This window comes from Poecile atricapillus, chromosome 16, assembly GCF_030490865.1.
Source record: "Poecile atricapillus isolate bPoeAtr1 chromosome 16, bPoeAtr1.hap1, whole genome shotgun sequence".
Lineage (NCBI taxonomy): Eukaryota > Metazoa > Chordata > Aves > Passeriformes > Paridae > Poecile > Poecile atricapillus.
The window spans coordinates 6,396,732-6,419,589 of record NC_081264.1 but is presented as its reverse complement, the minus strand read 5'-3'; the positions used below and the strand labels follow the sequence as shown (position 1 = coordinate 6,419,589).

Below are 22,858 nucleotides of genomic sequence, written 5' to 3'. Positions count from 1 at the left end.
AATTCACACCAGAGAGCTAAAGGAGACCTCAAAGCCATCCCTCAGTATTAACCTGAACTGCTCATACTCCCAGGTCAACACAAAGGAAGAATACATATATTTATTCTATAAAGCACCCTTTATTTACAGGAACACCAGTGGTGAGAATTAGCTTCAGTGGGGAAGGGGAATTCACAATATGGTGAGATACAAAGAAAAACAAACCAAAAACCACCTTACCTCTTCCAAATGATTCTACCATTAAGTTCTACCTAAATACTGAGAAATATCATTTCCAAGGGGAAACCCAAGGCTTAGTTAGTCTATTAAACATAAGCAGAGATCACTGTAACATCAAGAAACAAACCAACCTAGACCACAATGAACTACCACATATGCAGCAAAAGCTCCTTTTTGGATTAAAAAATTAAATACAACACCTTCTCAGTTCACTACTGTCCCTAGGCCATGTACTCACTTGTACACTTTCTTCCCCCTCATGAGCATAGAAGGTTTCAATTCTTATTTAAAAAGCTCCACAGACTTTAAATCCTTTTAAAATACAAATATAATACAAAAATACAGATATAATTCCAAATACACCAATATTAAATATACCAATATACCATATAAAATACCAAAATACAGATTTCCTCCAAAGCAGAAGAAAACCACCTGTTGAAGTCAAGTTCACCAGAGAACACAGCTCCAGAAAACACAAAATGACTTTGTCATTTCAGTCATTTACATGGGCATATACTGCTTTAAAGCACTTTTGCCTTAAACATCCCCTTCCCTTGCTGCTACATCACATCTGCCAGACATCACCCACGGGCCAAGGCAGCGCTGCAGGGAAAAATCCACACAATGTGGAGTATTTCCTTCTTTCTAGTTTTACAGGGATTTAGGAAATGCACACCATCATTACGTCCAAGAACACAACCTCAAACATAACACACCTGGTTGGTGTGAAACAGGTGAAGTCTGCTCACACTTTTTCCTCTGAGGTGTAAACCACCACAGCTGCAGAGGTGTACACGTGTTGTTTTCTAACATGTTGGTAAGTACAGTGTAAATCAGTTAATTTCAGCTGGTGTTCTCTGACATGTTGGTAAATACAGTAGAAACAGGTTAATTTCAGGTGGTACTGAAGTTTTTTGCAAGAATTTTAAAGTGGATAATTTTGTAAAGACTTTTTTTGTTTCTTTTTAAAGAAAAACCAGAAGAACTTCCACAAACAGAAGTACCTCGGGGTGGCAGATATTTAAGGTCACTCTCTACCCTTGTGTACCTCATTATCAAGGTTTGGGTGATTCAGTAACAAGGCTCACCCCATCTGAAAAGCCCAGAGTTTTCCCCATCAGCCTGGAGGGACTGCACAACCATTTGAATTCTATTTCCTGATAATGTGCTCATCATGGTTGAAAATTTCTGCAGGAAGATGAATTTTACTTTCTTCCCTGACAGCTCAGTAGAGACTCAGGGGTTTAATTGGACCTATCTGCTGATGCATATTTGACTAAGAGCATGCCCAAGAAAAAAAAAAAAATAATAAGGTTATACAGACAGGTCTAGGGCTTGGTTTAGAGGCACACGAAAGCAGACTGCTCACTCATTATCAGCTCTGCATACACAAAGTAGTTGGCTTTCCTGTTAGGACAACACCCCACAAATGACACCCTAAGAAGCCAAACAGCCATCACCAAGCTAACACAAACCCTCTTCCCTCTGCAGCACCTGCACACCCAGAGCTGCTCAGGGACCCCTGGGCTACATGTCCCTGCTGAGCAGGAGCCCTGGCACACCCAGCAAGGGCTCTGGCACCAGGGCAGATGGCCAAGGCCACCGCTGACACCTCCACGGGCACACAGGGCCCATCTCTGGCAGAGAAGTTGGTCCTACAGGCAAAGTCCCAACAAGCACGATGCCACCAGAGGCCTGCATGGCAGGAGGGGTGGGCTGGGGAGCAGCAAAGCCCACAAACAAAATGGGACCTCACAGTCTGAGCCAAAGACATTAAAAATCCCAGGGCAAATCAGAGTGTTCATTAGCCCGTGCGGCACTCTTCACTGCTGGAACACAGGTTAATAGATACACAAGAGGCAGGAAATCCAAAGGAGGGAGAGCACCCAAAACTTTGCCCACGTTTCCACCATGGTGTGTCAAAGAAAGTGGGCAAAAGCACCAGGATTGCCCATATTTACAAGTTATTACACCCAACAAGCAACTTGTGAGGTGCTTCCTCTCGACAACTCACTTCTTCCCCTCGTACACAAACAAAACAATAATCAAAAGCCAAAGTCATAGTTTGTCAATGCCCCTCTGAAAATATTAAATTTCCTGCTCTGCTTAACTTAGCTCAGACAAGGCAGGCAGTATTTGCTCAGCAAATATTGTTTGTAATAAGTTAGACAAGCAATATTTTTTGCCAGCCTATTAACACCAGGAAAATATGTACAGTCAACAAGAGATGAAGAATTTGTTCAATTACTTCAAAAATGGGAATTACAACCGAGGGATTATTATCCATTTAAACATCTCTTTTCCACAAAATGTCAAACACTAGCCATTTGCTAACAATCTCCGGAGACAGATAAAGTAACATTTTGGCAATGCAAACACAAACTCCCGAGCTGGAGGAGGGGGGAGTGGGAGGAAGGAGGGCGGGAGGGGGGAAGCTCCACCATTCACAACAATGCCGGACCATCCCAACACGCCAGGAATATTTTGCAGCCAATTAAAACCCCAAGCAAACATTTGACTTGCCCGAAGTGATGGCGAGCAGCGGCCGGAGCAGGGCAGAGGAGGGGAGCGGGGCAGGAACGGGGGGCAGCAAGTTGCCAGCGGAGCCGCGATCACCGGGGCTGGCCCGGCACCCTCCCGACCGCAGCCCCGGGATCCCCCCGGGCTGACACCACGATTAATGCACGTTAATTGCTATTTGCAAAATTCAGCAGCCTGAAAGCGCCGCGCTTCCTTTCTCAAATCCTTTTTTTTTTTTTTTAATTTTTTTTTTCCTTTCCTTTTCCCTTCCAAGCACCCCCCCCTTCCCCCCCCGCGCCCCACTCCCCCCCGCCCCAGCCCCTGCCCCGCGGCAGGGCAGGGCAGGGCAGAGCCCCCGGCGCTCTCACCTCCAGCGCTTCCAGGGTGTTGAAGCTGGCGATGGCGAAGCCATCGATCAGGTCCTCTTCCTGGGAGCTGGACTCGCGGCGGCGGCGGCGCGGGGGCCGGGCGGCGCGGGCGGCGGGCGGCGGGCCCCGCGGGGCGGTGCAGTTCTGGCCGCCGTTCTCCTTGCCGGGGCTCGGCTCCTTCTCGGAGCCCGAGGACGGGCTCTGGTTCCGCGGGTCGCGGGCCGCCGCCTCCCGCCGCCGCACGCGGTCCCGCTGCGACCTCGACCTCCGGCTCTGCCGGATTTTCCCATCCATCGCCGAAGAAGAAGCAAATTAAAAAAATTTAAAAATAATAATAATAGTAATAATTAAAAAATTAAAAAAAAAAAAAATGAAAAGGAGAAGGCCAGGCGCGGGGAGGGGGGGTGGGGGTGGGTGGGAGTGGGGGGGGCGCGGGGGGAGAGAAAAGTCGCCCCCCTCCAACTCACCGCTTCCCCTCTCCAAACCCCGGAGCCCTTAAAAAATAATAATAATAATTAAAAAAAATATCATCAACAACAACAACAACAAAAAAAATCCTGCTGTTCAGAGCCTCGGATCCAGGGCGATGATAATCCACAGAGCAAGGCTGGGTGGCGGTGGCGGTGGGGCGAGCGGCACACACACACAAAAAATATTAAATCCACGGAATGACCTTGACAAATTTCCACCCCCCGCCTCCCCCCACCCCCCCAAAAAAGCAACGACGGGAAGAGGAGGGGAGGAAAAAAAAAAAAAAAAAAAAAAAAAAGAGAAGGGGGGGAAGATTTATCTGGATCAGGACGAGGACACCTCGGATTCACTCGGCGCGGAGGAGAGAGGCAGATCCGGGAGGCTCGACCCAGCTCGGGATAATCCAGGCGCGGCGCCCCCTCCCCGGGGGCAGCGCCGCTCCGGGGCCCCGCTCCGGCCGCCGCGCACCGCCGGGGGGGCCGCCGCCGCCGCCGCGCTCGCCGCCCAACTTTCTTGCCGCGGAACGAGCGAGACAATCCCTGGGCAGCCCCCGCCGCCGCCCGCCGCCGCCGCCGCCCGCCGCCGCCGACCCCTCCTCGCCGGGCGCCGCCGGCGGCTCGCAGCCCCCCGCCGGCGCGGCGCGGCGCCCCCGCCGCCGCCGCCCGCTGCCGGATGGCGCTCGCCCGCCCGCCCCAGCCCGGCCGCCCGCGGCGCGGCGCAGCCCCGGCCCCCAGAAGCCGCTCAGTCGGCGCTGCCCGGATGCCGCCCCATTCTCCCCGAGCTGGGACGCGGCGCTAGCACCGCCCGGCCGGCCGCGCATGAGCAGGGCTGCCAGCTGCGCGTCATTCCCCGGCGCAGGCCCGGCCGTGCCCCCGGCCCCCCCCCTTCCTCCTCCTCCTTCCCGCCCCGCCGCCGCCTCGCCTCCCCTCCGCGCGGGCCGGGGGCGCCCGCAGCCGCCCGAGCCCCCGGGAAAAGTTTCCCCCGGCCCGCGGGCCCGGGACACGGAGGGGGCAGCGCCGCGGGCCGGGACAGGGGATGGAGGGGCGAGCCGAGGGGATGGAGGGGAGCCGGGGACACGGGACGAGCTGCGGAGAGCGCTGGGACCGGGGCTGAGCTGCGGGAAGGGCTGGGGGTCAAACGCCTCCCGGGGGTCGGAGGGTGAGCCAGGGACAGGGAACGAGCTGCGGGATGAGTTGTGCATGCTGGAGCGAGGGTCAGGCTGAGGGATCGCTTGGGGGCTCAGGATAAGTTGGGGAACGGAGGAAGAGCTGAGAGATGTGGAAGGAGTGAAGGGATGAGCTAGGGAACAATCTGCGTGTCAAGGGACAAGTTGGGAAATGAGCTGGTGATGTGGGTGCAGGACACGGGCGCTGGGCACCCAGAGCTGTGGGTGGGACGTGGAGCAGTGTAAGGGAACCGAGGGTTGGGACTCATGGAGGTGGAATCAGGAGACACTGTTCATTAGCTCCTGCTCCCCGTCCATTCATCTCGATGAGGTTTTGCTCGGGCTCTGCAATGCGGGAGCGAGCTGGTTCCTCTCTTGATTCCCTGCAGTTTCAGGCCCTTTCCTCTCTCCAGGATCACCTGGCCAAAGGCTTGGTCCTCAGGCATTCCCTTAGGACAGGGGCTGGCTTGGTGGCCAGCTGAGCAGCTGTGCAGTGCCCAGTCCCCAGGATAGCTCTGAGGAAGGTGTGCCTGGACCAGGGCTCCTGCACGGGGCTGTCCTACATATCACAGTGGTAGCAGAACTTAATCCTCCTGTTTCCATCTTCTATTGCACAAAGTCAGATATTGTAGCATGTTACCATCACTTCTGGTTACTCCCTTCCTTGTGTGGGGCTGGCTTTGCTCAGTTGGACTGACTCGGCTTAATTCCTTACTTCTTCAGCTGCTTTCACCTTCCCTGGGCCTTTAGTTCTGGATGTGAGAGACATTTGAAAGATGTTTTGAAAAAAAGCCTAAAGAAATACGTTGTGATTCATGTATAAGGGGAAAAATCCATGAAGGAGATTCAGAGTTAGTGGGAGCCATGGAAATAAAGGAAGCCAAAAAAAATCTCCTGCTACTTGCTCCCACTATATTCCAGTTCAGTCATCACCAGGGATGGTGCTTTCCTCAGGCTGGTGTCCCCAGAAGTGGCAGGCTGGCAGCTGAGTGTGTAACACACTCATCAAAACTTCGAGGTGGGCACTTCAATGCCCATTTTCCCACCATTTGCTTTTGCTCCTGATCTAATTGTATCAACAGAGTAGTCAAAAATTAACCCACTTCCACCTGGCCCAAACAGTAGAAGGATTTCTGGCAACAGCGTTGCCCTACCTTACTTAGACAAGTGCTAAAATAAATATCATCCTCTTAAAATGTAGCATAGAAACGTCATTTAAATTTAAGCCATTTAAAACCAAAGGTAGAAATCCCATGTGTAGTGCAAAGCCTCTTAATGCAAATAGTCAGTCATGCATTGCATGCCTCAATCACACTCGTATCGGTGTCATTTGTGTCCTAATAAAATCCTATAATCTTTTGCGTGCCAATTAAAGAAGGAAGATAGCTAAATCTAGCTGCTTCCTTGGGTAATTACAGGCTAGTGGGGAGCCAGACAGTTATCTGCCCTGGGCTTTGCTGGACTTTGTGGATTTCCAAAGGATATTTCCTGTTTCGTTAAGTAACTGTACAATATTTTTTTAAGTGGATGGCGTTTAAAAGGCACAACCAAGATCCTGGAGATGGTCATTAATGACTGGTCTCTGTTTAGATACACACAGTTAAACATCGGATTGGGTTTAGCAACTGCATTTGCTTTACCAGTATTTTAAGGGACACTTTCTAGAAACGAGAATTTACACTGAGTTCACTAAGTTATTTTTACACTGGTGAGCCTGTCCTTTTATTTACAAGGTAATTTCTGTGTTGCTTATAAGTACATCATAAGGGCAAGTCATTAAAAAAGATAAACTGGGGCATTTTTAACACTTTTTCCTGCTAGGACTCATCTCGCTCCTGTTGTGCTTTAGGCTCTCCATCATTAATATGCATTTCTAGTTCTCTTTTTTTCATTCACTTCCAAATTTGCTGACCAACAAGGACAGTGGAAATTGCCTGTAAAGTTCCTTTCTTTATTTCCTGTCAGCAGGGTCATCAAGATTCTCATCCCGTGTTTACGTGTGGAGTTTAATGTCACTGGGAACATAAACCAAAGGTGCCTTCTGGGGAAAGTTGTGAATACCATTATTTTTTTCAATTAACTCCACAAATCCAGCAGCACTATGATTGTCCACAGTTATTTTCATTTTTGTATATATATTTTTTCTTGTTGAAAGATGCAGCAGAAGGGTCATCCAAAGGAATTAACAAAATCAAACAGTCCACAAGGGAAAGGATGCCTCTGCTTGAAACAGCATCTCTGAATCAATCATGCCTTTCCTTCCACCAAGGCAATTTTGTGTTTTCAATGGAAGGCAGACGTACAGTGGTTTTGTTTCCCCCCAGCATCAAATGGCATTCCACACAATGATATTCATCATGTTATAACTCTAGGTGAATGATAATGGATCAGAGGGAATGAAAACAGATGGATGTTAAAACAGACAATTCCCTGCCACAAACCTGGGAGCCCTCCACTGCTGCCTAGTCCATTCATTCAGTGGATAATTGTATTAGACATTCCAACAATAGAGAGGCCTTCTTCATTAATCCTGAATTTACTGAAAAGAAGCTTTGCAGACTATAGCTCTTTGGGTGCTTAGACAACATCAGGCAAAATTTACCACAGGCTTAAATGCCTAAAACTCAGCTGGATAGAAACTAGCACAGAAAATTCCAAAAGCAAGGGAGATGGGTGGGTGAGGCCAGGGACCAGGACAAGCCAGGAGCAGCACTGCAGGTAGGCAGGGGACATGAGTGCCTTTGCAGCAGAGCTGAGCTCAGGTGATGCCAAGGAAATTTATTGAAAAGCTTTCCTCTGGCTGGAGTGCAGGCACAGCTGAACTTACCAGTATTGGCCCAGAGCTGAGCAGTATTGGGTTCGAGCTGATTGTCCCTTTGCAGCCTCCAGCTCGCCACACGAGCCAGTGAATGCCAATCCCTGCCATGTGATGGGGCACAACCGGTCCGTAACCCTGGTCTGCATCAGGTGACTGGGGCTAAGCAATACAGATCAAGTCTCTTACCAGCTGTCCTGTGAGTCAGACCTTGATTACAATATTGACATTAACATTTTAATCACATGCACGCTGCTGCGGATTTTAATGACAAACTCGCTATGCCTTTGCCTGTTGAGGATCAGAAATGAGACCCTGGTTCATAGCTGGAGTGAGAGTGGCATCAGAGCAGCAGCAGCAGTAAACATGGCATTGCTCTTGCCACAAGGCTGCCCCTGGACATTAACCCTGCTGGCACTGAGCACCTCACTGCAACAGGGACTTTGTTCTCGATTACTCTGTTCCTGTGGCTGGGGCACTACTGGAAGTTATGAAAAAGGAGAAAGGCGGTGCTTTTGTGTCCTGTCTAGCCTGAGGCAACGTGAAAAATCTACCCAATCCCTGTGTAACTATCATTTTCGATTCACAGGTACTTTAATCAGGGCAGAGTAATCCAGAGACATTTCCTTCATCCAGTGGAGGTGGAAGCAGGGCTGCTACTGTAATTTCCTGCCCAGTGCCATCAGAGTGAGGTGAAGAAAATTCAATGCAAATGAGAATCATGTCCCAAATCTCTGTTGTTCCTCTCACCCCAAACACGCTCCACAATCTGTCGCAAATGCTGCAAGCTGAGTCTGCAAGGCTTTGCTTTGTTAAAGACTGTCATGTCCAAGGTGGAAGGACAACCAAAAGGTCACAATAAATAAACTGAATACAAAATTGCTTAAGGCAATAAAAGGAGACCACAGACTTTCATTACAGCTCTGACATGCACCAGGAGACACTTCAGGATGTTAAATAAACTGGGGATTGTGTCGATGGGCTTAGCTGTTTTCTGCTGTTTCTTTCCCTGCTACCCCAATACTTTGCCAAAACAATCAGGCCTTAACTGCTTGGTATCCCTTTCACAAACATGGGCTGCCTTTATCACTTGCTTCATCATGGTCATTTGCACTGAAAATACATAATCACTGTCAGAGTACAAAGAATCATTACGAATAATTAGTTACTTCCAATATGGCAAGTCAGTCTCATAAATCTTGAATATTTGGCTTTGGTTTTGGAAAGAGATTCCTTAATGGCTACACTTGTGAGACTCTGTTAATTGATATAAAATTGTATTCAAAATTAAATTTGTTTTAACAGATCTAAATCACCCCAATAAATCAGCTTCAGCCTATCTGCTCCAAGGGTTCAAGTACACTTTTTTTTTTTTGCCTTTGGGAGAAACTGTGAGCTTGCAATCAATGCTTAGAGAGCTGCATCTGACCCTCCCCTCCTTGACTAATTGCTTCCATATGCTGACATGGGGTGATTTTGCTGGTCTGAGGAGTCATAAAGGAGGGGGTGGAAGGTACAGCCCCTTTCCCCAGCCCAGCCTTCCTGCCAGGCAGGTGTGGGGAGCAGGGGGCTCTGTCTGAATTCATCTCACAGCCAGGGTGTGAGGGAGGAATTCCCTGCTTCTGCTCTCAGTGGGCAAAGGAGAGGGAATTTTAATAAGAAAGAGAAGGAGTTCAAGTCTATCTGTAATAGTCAGATATTGAGGATTTATGCTATTATAGTTAATAGCAGTATGAATGGTAGTTCTTATGATGCTTTTTTCCCTTCTTCAGAGAAACTGTCTTTTTCATCTGATATCATGGGTGAGAGAAGGTGAGAGTTAATAACAATAGCTTAATTTTACTTGACTGTATATACTCTATTTAGCTCCTGAAATTGTTTCAGGACAGGATGTTATTATCTTTATCCTTGCTTTAAACCACAGAAATGGAGCTCGAGAGACAAAAGCCCAGTGCTCCTCTCCCACAATGTCTTTAGTAGATTCCTCACCTATGCAGCAGTGAGCCCAAACGCTTCCTGTGATCCTGTGTGGTAAAAATCTGTTGGAAGAATTCCCCATTTGCATCCTGTCTGCGTTTGCTGTTATCTTAACTATCTCTCTAATTTTTATTTTTTTTTCTTCTCCTCCAGAGATTCTTTTGTGCCTACTTCATGCCAGTGAAACTTTCCCCACCCCTCTCACACCTGGGTCTCTGCCTGTATTTCTGCCTGTCTGCTCTCCCTGGGGTGGCAGTGCTGGCTGTGGGTTCTGAGTGCTGCTGCAGCCCTGGGAAAGGGATGCTCCATGCCATGGGGGGGCTTTGGGGCAGCTCAGAGCTCCCCTTGCCTCCCCTGGAAAAAGCTCTGCTGTGTCTGCTGTCAGGCCCAGAGATTGCTTAATGCCGTGTCCTGCTTGGCTAGGGATGCCCAAATCCTGTTGGGCTCAGCCATCTATTTAATGATTCTTTTGCTTGCCTTCAGAACATGGTGCACAGCCTCCTGCTCGGTGTGTCGTGGTGCAGGGTGTTTAGGGGTGAATAAAAGCAACAACCTTTTCAGTTTTATTGGGTGCAACTGTTGTGTTGGAAATTTTCCTTGGGTAGAAGTTGCTTCTGTTTCCAAGTGTCCTGTAGGTTGTGCTCCATTTATTCTTAAATTTGTTAAAGCAATGCATTTCATTTTAATCCCTCAGTGCATATTATTAATCAGCTAATGCTTCAAAGAAAAATATATTAAAAATTCCCAAACGAACAACAAAGAACCCTCACCCACCCACCCTGGGAAACCTGAAGATTGAGACTGGTGATTTTGTGTCCTAAGCCTGGAAATTGAAGGGAAAGCTAGTAACAACTGATTCAGAGAAGGTATATTTGGCAGTCTACAACTTGCAGACCTCTCCTAATAAAGGCTGGCAGGGTGTGCAAATGGAGCTTGACACATGGTCATGATAAACAGGTGCTGAAACATTTCTGCAGCATTTGTCCCACTAATATTTTGTCACTTTAAAGCAATCGTTAGGAAGTTGTGTCATCTTAATTCCAGAATCTGGGAGTAAGCTATTTACTAGTAGCTGTGTAATTTGTTAGTAAAGGCTTCCCTGCAGTGTGGTTTTGGCTCTCTGTGTACCAGCAGCAGGCTATGCACTGAGGGAGGCTGGCAAAATCACAATGATACATAATTTACACTGGGTCAAGTTACCTCAGTGGCAAGTGGATGAGCTGGACAAGTGTTAAACAGGGCTTCACCTTCACTGCTGTCCATGCCTATGATGAAATTTATTCCATGAAATTTATTCCCAGAGTGGATGAGGCTTAACTAATTACTGCACAGTTGTATGTCCTGATGCCTTTGGGTCACCAGACCAACTTTGCACAAGCCAAATCAGAAGTGGATTCAAAGATAGAAGAATATAATTGTCAAAAGGATTGGCTTGACTGCCTGGAATCATTTTGCAAAGAGAAGGGTAGAACTGGAAGTTAGATGAAAGAAAAACAGGAAAGATGGGAATGGATCTGTTAGAGTGAGTGTGTAATAAGGACTGAATTATTCTTAACACAGAGAATTTTTATATGCACCTCATACTATTGCTAATCTTTTGTTGTCCCTCATCTGATTCACTGATTTAATTTCACTTCTGCAAATGAAGCAAGGAGCCTCAATTTATTGAGGGGGCTGTGAGGGCCTTTGGAAGGGAATGTATTGAATTTCAGAAAGCATTTTACAAGAAGGTAGCCTGCCACAGCCTTGTGCTGTAGGACTTCCTTTGGAAGCATATATTTCTCCCCCATAAGTCTTTTGAACAGTTTTATACCACACATGTTTCAAGAGAATTAAATCAATAACAATCTGTACCTTTCTAACCTGAAATGCAAGCTCTGCACGGCAGGAGATCAAGATATGCAATTAACTGTTGTCCTTTCAAAGGAATTCTGACAGATATTTATAGTTTACTGTATTCCATTTTCCTGCCATTGGAATATAACAGTACAACCGAATGCAGCTGACTGGAACTATGAAATAATTATAGCAATAACTATTTCCTTCTCTACTGGGGAAATCTTGTAAAGTGCTGCATGTGGGAACTGCTGATGTTCTTGCCCCTCAAAATCCGGTCCTTACCTTCAGTTTATCATGCATCCCTGGCTAAGTCACCCAAGAGAGAGTTTTTGTTCCATTACCTTCAGCTTTTTCTAAAGTCATGTTCTGAATCTCATGTTCATCCTGATGTGGAATGAATCAACACTGTAGAAATAAATGCACTTTAAAAAGCTTTCTATATTTGTGCACGGACAGTGTATGAAGTAGAAAGACCTCTCTGTAGTAAAATAAGTCATATCTGTGTGTGGGAGTTTGGAGCAGTCTATTAAGAGGAAACTATGCAATATTACCAGAAGTGAATAGATTGGCATTTGACTGCTAAGCACTTTGCAAATTTCGATATAAAGGCACTTATTTTATACCCCGAGCTGTCACTGTAACTTATGTGCTCGTGCTGGTGACTTAGTAGCATAATGACAGGCCATTGTTACTGAGCTAATTAGTTTTAAGCAATCTTTCCTAACAGTATGCTTGAGGATGACATTCATTTGCTGCAAACTTGTGAGACGTTGATGCATCAGGAAAATTGTGATGCTGAATCTTTGAGCTACCTCTCTTGCTGGCTCAGTATGAGGGTCTTATCAGGGGATAGCTGCTGTGCTGGACACTTTAGATGCCTCTTGCCATTAGTAATACCCTCAGCTACTTAACTTACAGCTAAAGGCTGTAAACTTCCAGCTTTAGGGCTGTAAACCTGCAGAGGAACACTGTAGCTTCCAACATGTGGTGGGGTCTAATTGTTGCTTTGCCATTTTCTATCATTCTGGTTGAATGCCTGCAGATGCTTCCCAGGACCTTGCAAACCAGGGTCAGATACACCTGGTGCTTTGGGGGGCAGTGTGGTAGGGGATTGTGGTGTCATTTAAAAAACCCAGAAGTTCAGAGTAGGATAAGTAGAAGTGAAAAAGTCTCTTCAGAGAAAGTATTGGAATTATTTTCCTAAAAATGTTCACCAAGGTAAAGAAGAAGTGACCAGATGCCCTCCACCTCTACCCACATGGACTGAGCATGAAGTTAACCACTCCTTCCAACATGAAAAGAATGAGAATAGAGAAGAGAAACTGTTCTCACTTTGCTCTCACAGGTGGCACCGACAGCTTGTGGCTGTTGAGTAATACTGTATTGTGCAGCTGCCTTAGAAACTGGTGGTATTGAGTCATTCCCAGGTAATAATTTTGTTTTGGAGTCCCCCCAACTTATATTAGGACTGGGTGGATAAGCACTGGTACTGTAACAGGAGGAAAAATTCAACAATCAGCCCCTCCCAAGTCTGCATTTCCTGGAACTGTTGTCATAAACGTGAAGTTCACTAGAAGAAAAGAAGTGAAGGAAATGGAGAGCATCTTCTAAATTAACCTTATCTGGGAGCTCCCCGTGTTTTTCCATAAGGGGCTCTGGAATGCAGCTGTCTGACCCTTTGGTGTGGTAAAGCCTGAGTCTGCACCCCAACCTCTGTGACTCAGCTTCTGGAAGTTTACTTCTGTGCATAGAGGTGGGTTTTTTTAAATATAAATAATATATTTAAAAAGTAATAATATAAATAGAGAAATTTGGGGTTTCTGCACAGGGAGCTGGTGTGTGCATGCAGATCAATACCAGAGCTGAGACCTCCCCTCCTGAGAGACCTGCAACAAACAGTACATTATTTATGTGCTCCTCTCCCGTTTCCCTGTGCCTTATGTAAATACTAATCAAGGTGAAATTGGACTCAGCCACATCTAATTTTGACTTCGGTTTATTTTGGCAATATCCAAGCAGAAATCAGTCTAATGGTCTTCCAGAGGGGTCCTGAGGTTTTCCAAGACTTTGCCTGGGTTTAAGGCAGAGTCCCTGTGTAGGCTCATAGCTGGCTGCTGGAATCCCAAGAGCTGGTGCTCTGTGGTTCCCAAGCCTTGCCCTCTCCTTTGCCTACAGCAGGAATGTGAAAAATACCATGTCCTGTCCAGCCACTGCCCTTTGACCACAGCTGATGTTACTCATTCTGATAAGCAGCAGCAGGTTTTATTCCATTTATCCAACATTTTGTTAGCTTTGCATCCTCTCCCCCACATCCTTGAGTTTTTCACGTTGTGTTTATGACTCTCTGTGTGGTTTTATTCCAGTTCAGCTGGGAGCAGGGGATTTCTCTGGGAATGTTTCACAGTTTTCAATTTGTTTTGTGGTTTCAGCAGTCTAGTGTTGGTTGTTCGTATTTACTTACAGCACTGCTGTATTTTTTCACCTGTCTGTAGATGTGGGAAAAAAGGTGCTTTGCTGGCAGTGTTGCCAACCAAAGTCTCTTGTTCTTATGTGGTGAGAGCTGGGGCACTGCAAGGCTGCCGTGATGTGCATGGGTGTGCCTGCTGAGCAGGGCAGCTATTAGTTCTGTGCATGATGATGGTTTCTGTGATGTGCATGACTTTCTCTGTTGGGAAATGAACTGTGAACACCTACTCATTTTTCATAGGCCAAATTACAGTGCTGTTTCAGCTCTCTGAATTGCCTACACCTCAAAAAAGAACGTCCCTAGGATCCTTTAGTGCAGTAGTAATGAAATAGCTGGGGCTGAGCAGCTCTTCTGTTAGCAGGAACCACCTCTATAAATTTAGCCATTTGCTTTCTGCCTGCCAGACTTCTGATGTACTTGATGTACTTCTTCACCCTTTTATTTTTTTACACCTGAGGTAGCCTTTGTGTGCTTGTTGCTCAACCTTTAACTGTGATTAAACCAAAGGAAAAGATTTTGGAGTCGGTGAAATTTTGCTTTGACGCCTGTGTCACTCTGAAAAGCTCAAAGGCAGCAGCTTAGAGAAAACAAATTAAACTAGACATTACTATTTTTTTTCTTGAGGGAAGGGGAAAAGCATTGCCAGTAGCATTGCTGCTAAAATAGATAATACAAATTCAGACCTTGGAAACAAAGGAGCACAACACTCAAAGAATTCATTCCCAAATTGGAATTCATGTGCTTCCACACTTGTGTCTTTGGATGATCATTAAATTCTGCTTGTGCTTTGTAATCTAAGAGCTCCCCAGTGGTACTTAACAGCTCAAATATCTGTGCATGAGGGGTTTTTTTTTATTTCCTTCTCCTCTAGTTTTGGGGTTATTCCTGATTTGGTCTACCAGACAAACAAAGATGCTCAGTGGAGCTTTTGACTCTCAAGGTAGCAGGACATGCCCAGTAATAAACTTGTAGTGGAGCAGAGCCCAGCAAATGGAGGGGACAGGGCCCTTGATGAAATGGGAGCTGTGGGATCTGTCTCATCAAGCAGCTGTCAGAGCTGTCTTCCCCCTCCAGGATGACCATGGAGAATTCATGCCAGTGCATTGCCTTCTCCCAGGGAATCAGGTGTGTGTCTGCATACAAAAAGGCTTCAGTCTCTCTCTGATTTTCCCAATGTTACATCACAGCCTGTGTGTATACACAGCTGTTTTTTGTTGTCTTCAGAAAATAAAAATCCATTTGCCCTCGATGTTCTGAGGTTTGGACATCGTGGTCAAAACTATGAAAGGTTTTCCTTAATATCAAGCTTTCCAGTTCAGCAGGACATAAGACAGAAAGAATACTGCCAGACAGTCAATTTGAGCTTCAGAGCTGTGCAGGTACTTAAAAGTGCAATCCATCAGGTCCTCTGATCTACAAGTCTGGCTGAAATCTTGCAGCCGTCAGCATGACATTGCTCCCAGTCACATCAAGTGTGACGAATTGCTAATAGATGTTTTGAAAGGAGAACTTAAATTAGCTTCCCAAAATTCACCTCAAGAATACAGAATCTGTCTGCAGCTAGGATTTTAAGGTGTGATTTTAGACCATTTTGAGAAATCACTAACACCTGTGGATTTTGTTTCTTTATTTCACCCCCCACCCCCAAAGCTGCCATTTTAACTTGTGTTTAGCTGGCTGTTAAACAATCCTGTGTTCTGCTAGAGCAGACAAACTGTGTTGGCAGGTGACTAAGATGATAAGGAACACTAGATACGTCTCTTTCTTCTTGGTGGCTGTGGCTTTCAGTTCAGAGCAAAGGCAAGCATTTAAAAGCATGTAATGTGGATGCTATAGGATGTGTGTAGGTCTCATGTCAGCTCCGATTAACTTGGCTTGTACACAGAGTTCAAAGTAAACTGCCACGTGAGCAGCAGAATGAACTCAACCATTCTGTCATCCTGAGCAGGGAAAAAGAGCATGTGCTGGTGCTGGACTCCTCCTGAGAGAGCAGAGCATGTTCATAATGTGCTTCCTCAAAGCAGAAAGAATTCAAGTCGGCATCTGCTGAGGGCAGAGTTCTTCACTGAGACAAAGTTGCTCAGCTTTGTGCTGGGAAGCTGCCCCTGAAAAACAAATGAGGATGAAAAGGGTGGTCCTCCAAAAAGTAGAACGAATATGGAAAAGCAAATTTCCAGAGAGGGTGGGTGTAGGGATTTAGCTGTGCTGCTGCGTTATGTATGTTGCTCATGGCCCAGACTTGTGTTCCAAGCAAGTGTGCCCAAAAGTCTGAGTGTCCATTACATGTCAGTCATCTCCTTGCCTCAGTTGTCTTTTCCCCCTCATTTGGATTGCCAGTTCAGCAGGGAGCAGCTGCAGGGGACAGTAGGACACAGTGATGGAACTCATTTTTAAATACCTGTTTTATGCTTTGTGAGAGCAGCTGGAGAGAAGGGATAAATTACTATAAATTGCCAGTCTATGCAAAAAGGTGTTTGCATAAATTATTGGAGAGCCCACTTGAACTTGTTGAGCAGTGCTCCCACCAGCATTAAGAGGTCACTTAACCCTCTGTGCGGCCCTGCTGCAGAGCCCAGTCATGCATTGCAGAATTCAATGAGTTTCACCATTTTTCTTCTGAGCATTGCCCAGAACTGATGCAAAGTGACATCTGACAGCACAGGCAAAGCAGTGACAATGCTCTGAGACACTAATAATAGCTGTAGAGCTAGAGCAGTTTCCCTCTATCCTTATTTTTTATTAGATTCTCCCCCCTTTGGTGAGGAAATGTTGTCATCCCTGGCACAGTTTATCCTTGGAAACCACCTTTGCTGAGCCATTTAATCACAAGGCTGGCTGCACAGTGGAGTCAATGTGCTAGGAATGCTCCCACCATAATCTCTTTAAAGAACAGCTGATACCTCATTGAGAACTTTGAAAAAAACCCACATTCCTCTTGGGTGATCCTTGCCAGAAGTTAGGAGCAGTGAGGGGTGCTGATGGGGAGAGGCTGAATCATCTCTGGAACAGCGTGGCAGCAAACACCCCTAGAAAAGCAGGCTGCAAATCCTGTGCAGACTCCTTCTCTTCCCCCCTCCATTTCCTTTGTTACTAAGGAGATTTACATTGAAACAAGCTCTGCAGGAATCCTCAGGTTCCTTGCAAGGGGATCTTAATATTTCTACTCCTTTATAATTAGTATAAGAGAGAGGATATTAGAAAGGCTTCCTGTGAGGGATTCTTGGGGCCAAGTTAGAGTAAAAAGAGAAAAATTATGAGTAGCCCTCAAAACCTCAATTGTGTGGCTGTGGTCAATTTGGAGGGAACCCAAAGGCAATCCCAGGGGCAGAGCAGTAATGTGAGTTGCTCCACTAGGACTGAAGTAGACCAATCTTTGTTATTGTTTTTGGTTTTTTGTTTCATGATCTTCAGCTGTAGTTGTTTGCTCCTTGCACTCTTGTCTATTTCTGAAGGTTATTTATCTTCTTATCTATTTATCTGTTATTTATCTTTTGTTTAACTGCTGGACTCAATGGTCTTAAAGGCCTTTTCCAATCTAAACAGTTCTGTGAATTTATGGTATCACCCTGCTGTACCAAAGTCAGCTGCAAGGCTGCAAAGAGCAAATGGGGTTTCAGGATGCCTGGATTTATTCAGAGTCAGGTGTTTTTAACCAGTGCTCCATGGACAGGGAAGACAAGGGGAAGTGATTTTTTTTTTTTTTTTTTTTTTTTTTTTTTTGTGCTGGAATTACAGGAAGGAATGGATGCCTAAGGAGGACCTTAAGGAAGAATTTAGGCACCTAAATCCTAAAGGATAATCCTGACTGCTCCTGCCTACTGCTGTGAGCAGCTGAGTATCACCACCAAGAGGGTTCCTTAGGTACTTAGTGATCTCCTTCTGCATGTCTAGAATTATCCAAGTCTTGTTGATGCTGAACTGCTCAAATGTGATCTCTCTCCTAAGCCCTGTCAAGATTAACAAGCTGGGTTTTCTCCTGCCTCCTGCGAGGCCATGCTGGTGGCAGAGCACGCCGGCAGCAAGGCCCTGCACCAGCAGCACAGACAGCTGCTATTTACATTCCAAAGCAGGGGAAGAGTCAGGGACATCCTGCTGCTGTAAAATAGCACTGAATATTAAATGGCAAACAAGGAGTGTTTGTACGAGCCATGGGGGTTTGTCCAGTCCTGTGTGCTCCTCCGCCACAGCAATCTTGGCAGGCTTCTCATTTCTGCTTTGCAATATCCTTGTCTCGCCCATCCCTGTTGTCATTTACCTCTGACATCTTTATGCATCTCTTCCATGTTCCTGTTGTCTTCCCACAGCTCCTATGTTTAGCTATGTCACTGCTTCTGCTTTCTCCTGTGTCCTCTGGCTACTGCTGGGAGGGATAAAACCCAGTGGCTCGAGGGTGAGTTGTTGGGAGCAGTATCTGTGCTGGGCAATGTGGTATCCTGTGTGTGTCAGAAGTTCTGCAAGAAAGGGAGTGCTGAGCAGTTTTCCAGTGCCATCTGTCTGAGTCCACGTGGCCATGGGAGGTCTGGAGTTTTGTTTAAAACTAAAGCAGTCTAAAGTAATTTTGGTGCAAGGCATAAATTGGCAGAATTTAATGCATACGGTGGGCAACATGGAAAATGCTTTGAGAATGGAGTTCTTGGAGATTATTCAGTGTGAAGGTGAATGGAAAGAACGTACAGAGAAGGGAGGAATTGGTAGGTTCTTGTAAAAGAGCAGCTGAAATCTTAGAATGATAGTTTCCTCCCACCTCAGCCCCCATCTCATCTGCTGGTGTCTTAGTGTGTATTCAGCAAGCTAACAGCATCAGGTCCTCTTTCACCTTGGCAGCACCACTGGTGATACTATTATACACCTCTATGGTTACTGATGCTTTTTGCCAAGTGTTCCACACCAGTATTTTTTTCCCATGTTGATTATGCAGAATCTTCTGACCTTTAGAAATATGGCACTTTTGACTGCTGCAGTGGAAACCAGCCTTTCCGTTTACATCTCTCCTCAATTCCCAGAGCATTGCTATAAAACACTTCTTTTTTTTCCTCCCCCTTTCCAATATATTATATTCTTGTAGACTTAACCCTCAGGAAATCAACATCTGGTACCAATTATTGTTCTTTAGCTGAGGTGGCTGAATCTCCTGCCTTACAGCAGTGAAGGTCTAGAATTCCTTCAGCATGGGGAGTCCATCAGGAAAGGCAGAAGCTTTCTGTGAGCGAGGACATTGGCACACTTCCCAGCACCTGTTGGTAGCACAAAGGGGTATGTTACAGGCTGGGCTGTACAATCCCAGGGTAAAGAAACACCATGAGGCCATTAAACACCCACTTTAAATTGCACCTTTGATCAAATTCCTCACCAAAGGCAGCATCGCTGTGCAGTCCTGTGTTCGTGCTTTGCAGATTACATCCCCAGATGTACGAGCTCTCTCTGGAGACCAGAGGGGAAGGAATGTCATGCACACAATAGAGCTGGAAAAACCTTCTGTCTTAATGGTGTCACATCAAATCTTATCTGATAACCTCTCCTTTTGAAAGTATGTGGAAAGCCAAAAATAAGAACAAAGCAAACCATAGACACAGACTTGCCCTGACCTGTCTTCTAGGCTGTATCTCTGTGGAGCTCTCCTTGCTTGCTCTACTTGTCTTGCTGTGACCTCTCTCTCTCATCTTGCTATCCAACTTGCTGGTGTGAGAAGCTCCCCCTCCCTTCCTCCTTTCCTTCTTTCCAGCCTCTCCTGTTTGTAGCAGCCTCCTCATGCTTGTCTGCCTTATCCACTTTGTCTTATATTTGCAGCAGAGATTAGAAATATCTTTTCTTCTGAATCTCAAAGTTCTGAATTCCTCTATCTTCCTGCCACTGCTTATCTTGCTGCTGTATTTTTAAACTCTAATACACTCCAGGATATGGTTGTCATCAGGGACACTTGAACAAAGTAAAAGTAGTGTAGCAACCTTCCAAAATCCTCAGCAAAAGTGCTTTGTCAAAAGAAGAAAGTTCAAGGCATAAAAATCTATATCTGTATCTTTTAGCTGTTGACTAGTGACAACATAGGATAGCAGAATGACTTTGGAGTATGTTAACTGCATTCAACCTCTGCCTCAAATATCCACAGCTGCTTTGTTGGTAAAATCTGTTCTGTTCTGACCCATCATGTAATGCATCACCTCTAGTCTGAGGTCTCTGTGGTACTGGGAAGCTTGCAGTAGCTAATTCCCTGCAGTGTGGAAGGGAAAGGATTGCTGTTGGCTCCATCTTTCTGACTGCACAGATGAGATGTCCAAGCAGAAGAAGGAGGAAGCATGGCTCCTAGGTGGTGTCAGACCTGAAAATGAACCCAGACTTCCCCATCCCAGCTAACAGCAAAGGCTGTGGGCCATCCTTCCTCTCCTCTGGAGCTCCCTCCAAAGATGAGTGCGAGATTCTTGCCTAGGGGCTCACTATCAGTGAATCCCTTGAATGTTTTGAGCTTAATGAAAAGGCCCTGAAACACCTCAGTTTTCAGAGTCTAAAGAAGAGAAGTACCAGATCTTATTGTCCTTCACCTGAGGAGGTTGCAAACAGTTTGTCTTACAGGCTATTGAAAGTTTTACCCTGAAGCCTGGGGCTGACACCCCTGTGGCTTTGGAAGCTCTTACTGAATATAGACTCAGGTGCTTTCCATTTAAAACTTTCTGGTTGGTCTATAAGGTATCTTTGTGTGTTTTACCTCAAATGAGGGCCTGTCAGGCACTGGGGGGGTAGTAAATAACAATTTCCTTTCTTACTGCTGCCCACCTGGGATCACGAGTTGCCATATTCTGAACAAGGTTATTTTCTTTCTCTCTTTGGTTTGCTGAATTATACTTGCCCTGAAGACAGCTCTAAGATACATATCTACCTTTCGAAATGATGCCCTTGCAGTCTCTGACGTTCATTTTCACATTGCCCACAGCTGTTTTCAGGAACCCTGTCATTTTTCTAGGACTGGAGCATTAGGAGCATGCAGCACAGTGTCTCCACTCTAAGTTGTTTACAAGACCATTTTACTGTCTCTCCCCTTTCAGTCTAGTGCTCGTTGTGGGTTCATCTCTCTCCTCATTTCAGGAGGCATTATTACCTTCTTTATGGAAGTGAAATACTTTTAAATGTGAAACTTGGCTGTTAGAGAATGGCAACTGGGTTGTGGCCTCTGCGGTGTCTGGGCACCTAAAGAGCACTTCCCTTCCTCGGGGGGGAGGACACCCAGTGCCTGCTCCAAAACCAGCAGTTCCTAATCAAACAAGGGCCAAACTTCCACCTGATGTTAACCCTGCAGCTCCAGTGAGACAATTCAACAAATAGCTTCTAATGCTGTGTCTATTTACTAGGAAATTAATTACATTTCTTTTTTTCTAACTGGTTTTATTTTAGGGGTGGTAAGTTGTTGCTTTGCCATAGGAGGGAAAAAAAAATCAAAAGAAGAGGCACATGATTTCTGCTTCTTCTGAAATCAAGGTTTTGTTATGCTGAATAGCTGTAAACTATTTGCATTACAATGTACTGTAAATAAGAGATGCCACCAACTGGAGTGTAAACTGAGCAAAATGTGGGGAGCTCTCAGCACAACTGAATTTAAATGGTGTGAGCTGAGATTGGACAGAACTCCAGGGTTCTGGGGTTTGGGTCTGAGATAAACCGTGTGGTCAGCAAAAGTCCTTACCTTAAGACACCAGAATGATCTTAATTTTCAATATAGGTAATGTAATGTGCGTGGTATAGGTGCCAAAACTGTCAGGCAAAGAGGATGGGAGGGAATATGAAACCCTGTAGAACAGGATTAGGCAGGATTAAAGTCTAAAATGATCATGCTGCACCGGGTAGCTGATATTGCCACAGCCAACTCAGTAAAACTCAGTGGGACACTTGACATTGCACATTTTCAAGCAGCAAGTCTTAAATCTATATTCATGTGGAATCTTCTGCACTCAGTCTGGTGGGAACAGGAACATGACACAGCTTCAGGTGCTGGCTTAGGGGAAGAAAGCACAGGCTGCTGCCTTGCAGGGACACATCTCTGCTAGGAAAATGAAAAGCAACTGAATGATGTATGTAATTATGTTTGTTTGCAGGGTGATGTAATTTCTACAAACCCACTGAGAATCCCTTAAACCTGAGATTAAAACCAGCTATAGATACATATTTTAACAACAGTTGTCTATATATAATTATATGTACATACATAGCAGTTGGTGTAATGGTGTAATAGCTGCCAGTTCAACAGTCCAAAGCACATAAACATTTACCTTTATAAATTAAACCACATACTTAAGTGCTTTGCTGGACAGGGAACATTTTTGCCTAAATGTTGGGCTGAGTCAGGTAGGAATGAATTTGAGTTCTTTCCATCTCACTGTTGGTATCCAGCTTCTCACCTTAGAGCTGACCAGTGTCAAAAAGGAGCTCCAGAGATGCATTCTGGCACCAGCATTGTGTGTCACCAGCTCTGTGTCCCTGGTGCCTGTGCTGCTGGAGCTTCAGCAGTGTGGGAGGATGAGGATGCAGGATCTTTGTGGCAGAGCTGGTTGCAGTCTGGAGCTCTTGACCCGCTGTTCTTCAGGCTTTGCATCAAACAGATCTTTGAACTGTTGCAGACTCCAATCCTGCCAGCCCCTAACCATGAGGTAACCGTTTGCTAGGCCCAATATGAGTCATAGATGGGGAGGATATTTCTGGTTTCCAATTAAAAAGAAAGAAATGGCGAAGCTCATAATCATGAGCAAAAGGTCTCTGTGCAGTAATGGGAACCAGCTGGTGTGGCAGGCCATTGCAGGCTCAAATCTGTCTTTGTTCAAAACGTGGCCCCACCATTATCACGGTTGGAAACAGTCCTTGGTGCTGACACAGTAATGACAGCTTCATGTTTTAGACACATCTAATGGCACTAAGTCCTGATCTTAGCTGGCATTTATCAAGATAAGTAAGCCAGTCAGGCAAGAGCATGGTGGGCTGACTGTGCTCCTTTTGATAACAACGTGCGTGTTTCCTCTCTTGGAAGAATAATG

At 45.8% G+C, this 22,858-nt stretch overlaps 1 protein-coding gene across 19 annotated transcripts in view; it reads right to left on the bottom strand.

Moving 5' to 3' along the window:
* The window catches only part of FBRSL1 (fibrosin like 1), a 503,429-nt gene extending 499,981 nt beyond the window's left edge, over positions 1-3,448 (bottom strand). For 6 of the 19 annotated variants that reach the window (XM_058851246.1, XM_058851231.1, XM_058851240.1 and 3 more), the window contains exon 1: positions 3,111-3,443. In XM_058851246.1, the coding sequence (XP_058707229.1) occupies positions 3,111-3,404 (294 nt within the window). In that variant the 5' untranslated portion in view covers positions 3,405-3,443. Of the gene's footprint in view, positions 1-3,110 lie in introns of all 19 variants that reach the window. The other 13 variants (XM_058851242.1, XM_058851232.1, XM_058851243.1 and 10 more) reach the window with 6 other exon arrangements.
* Positions 3,449-22,858: the final 19,410 nt, after the last annotated feature.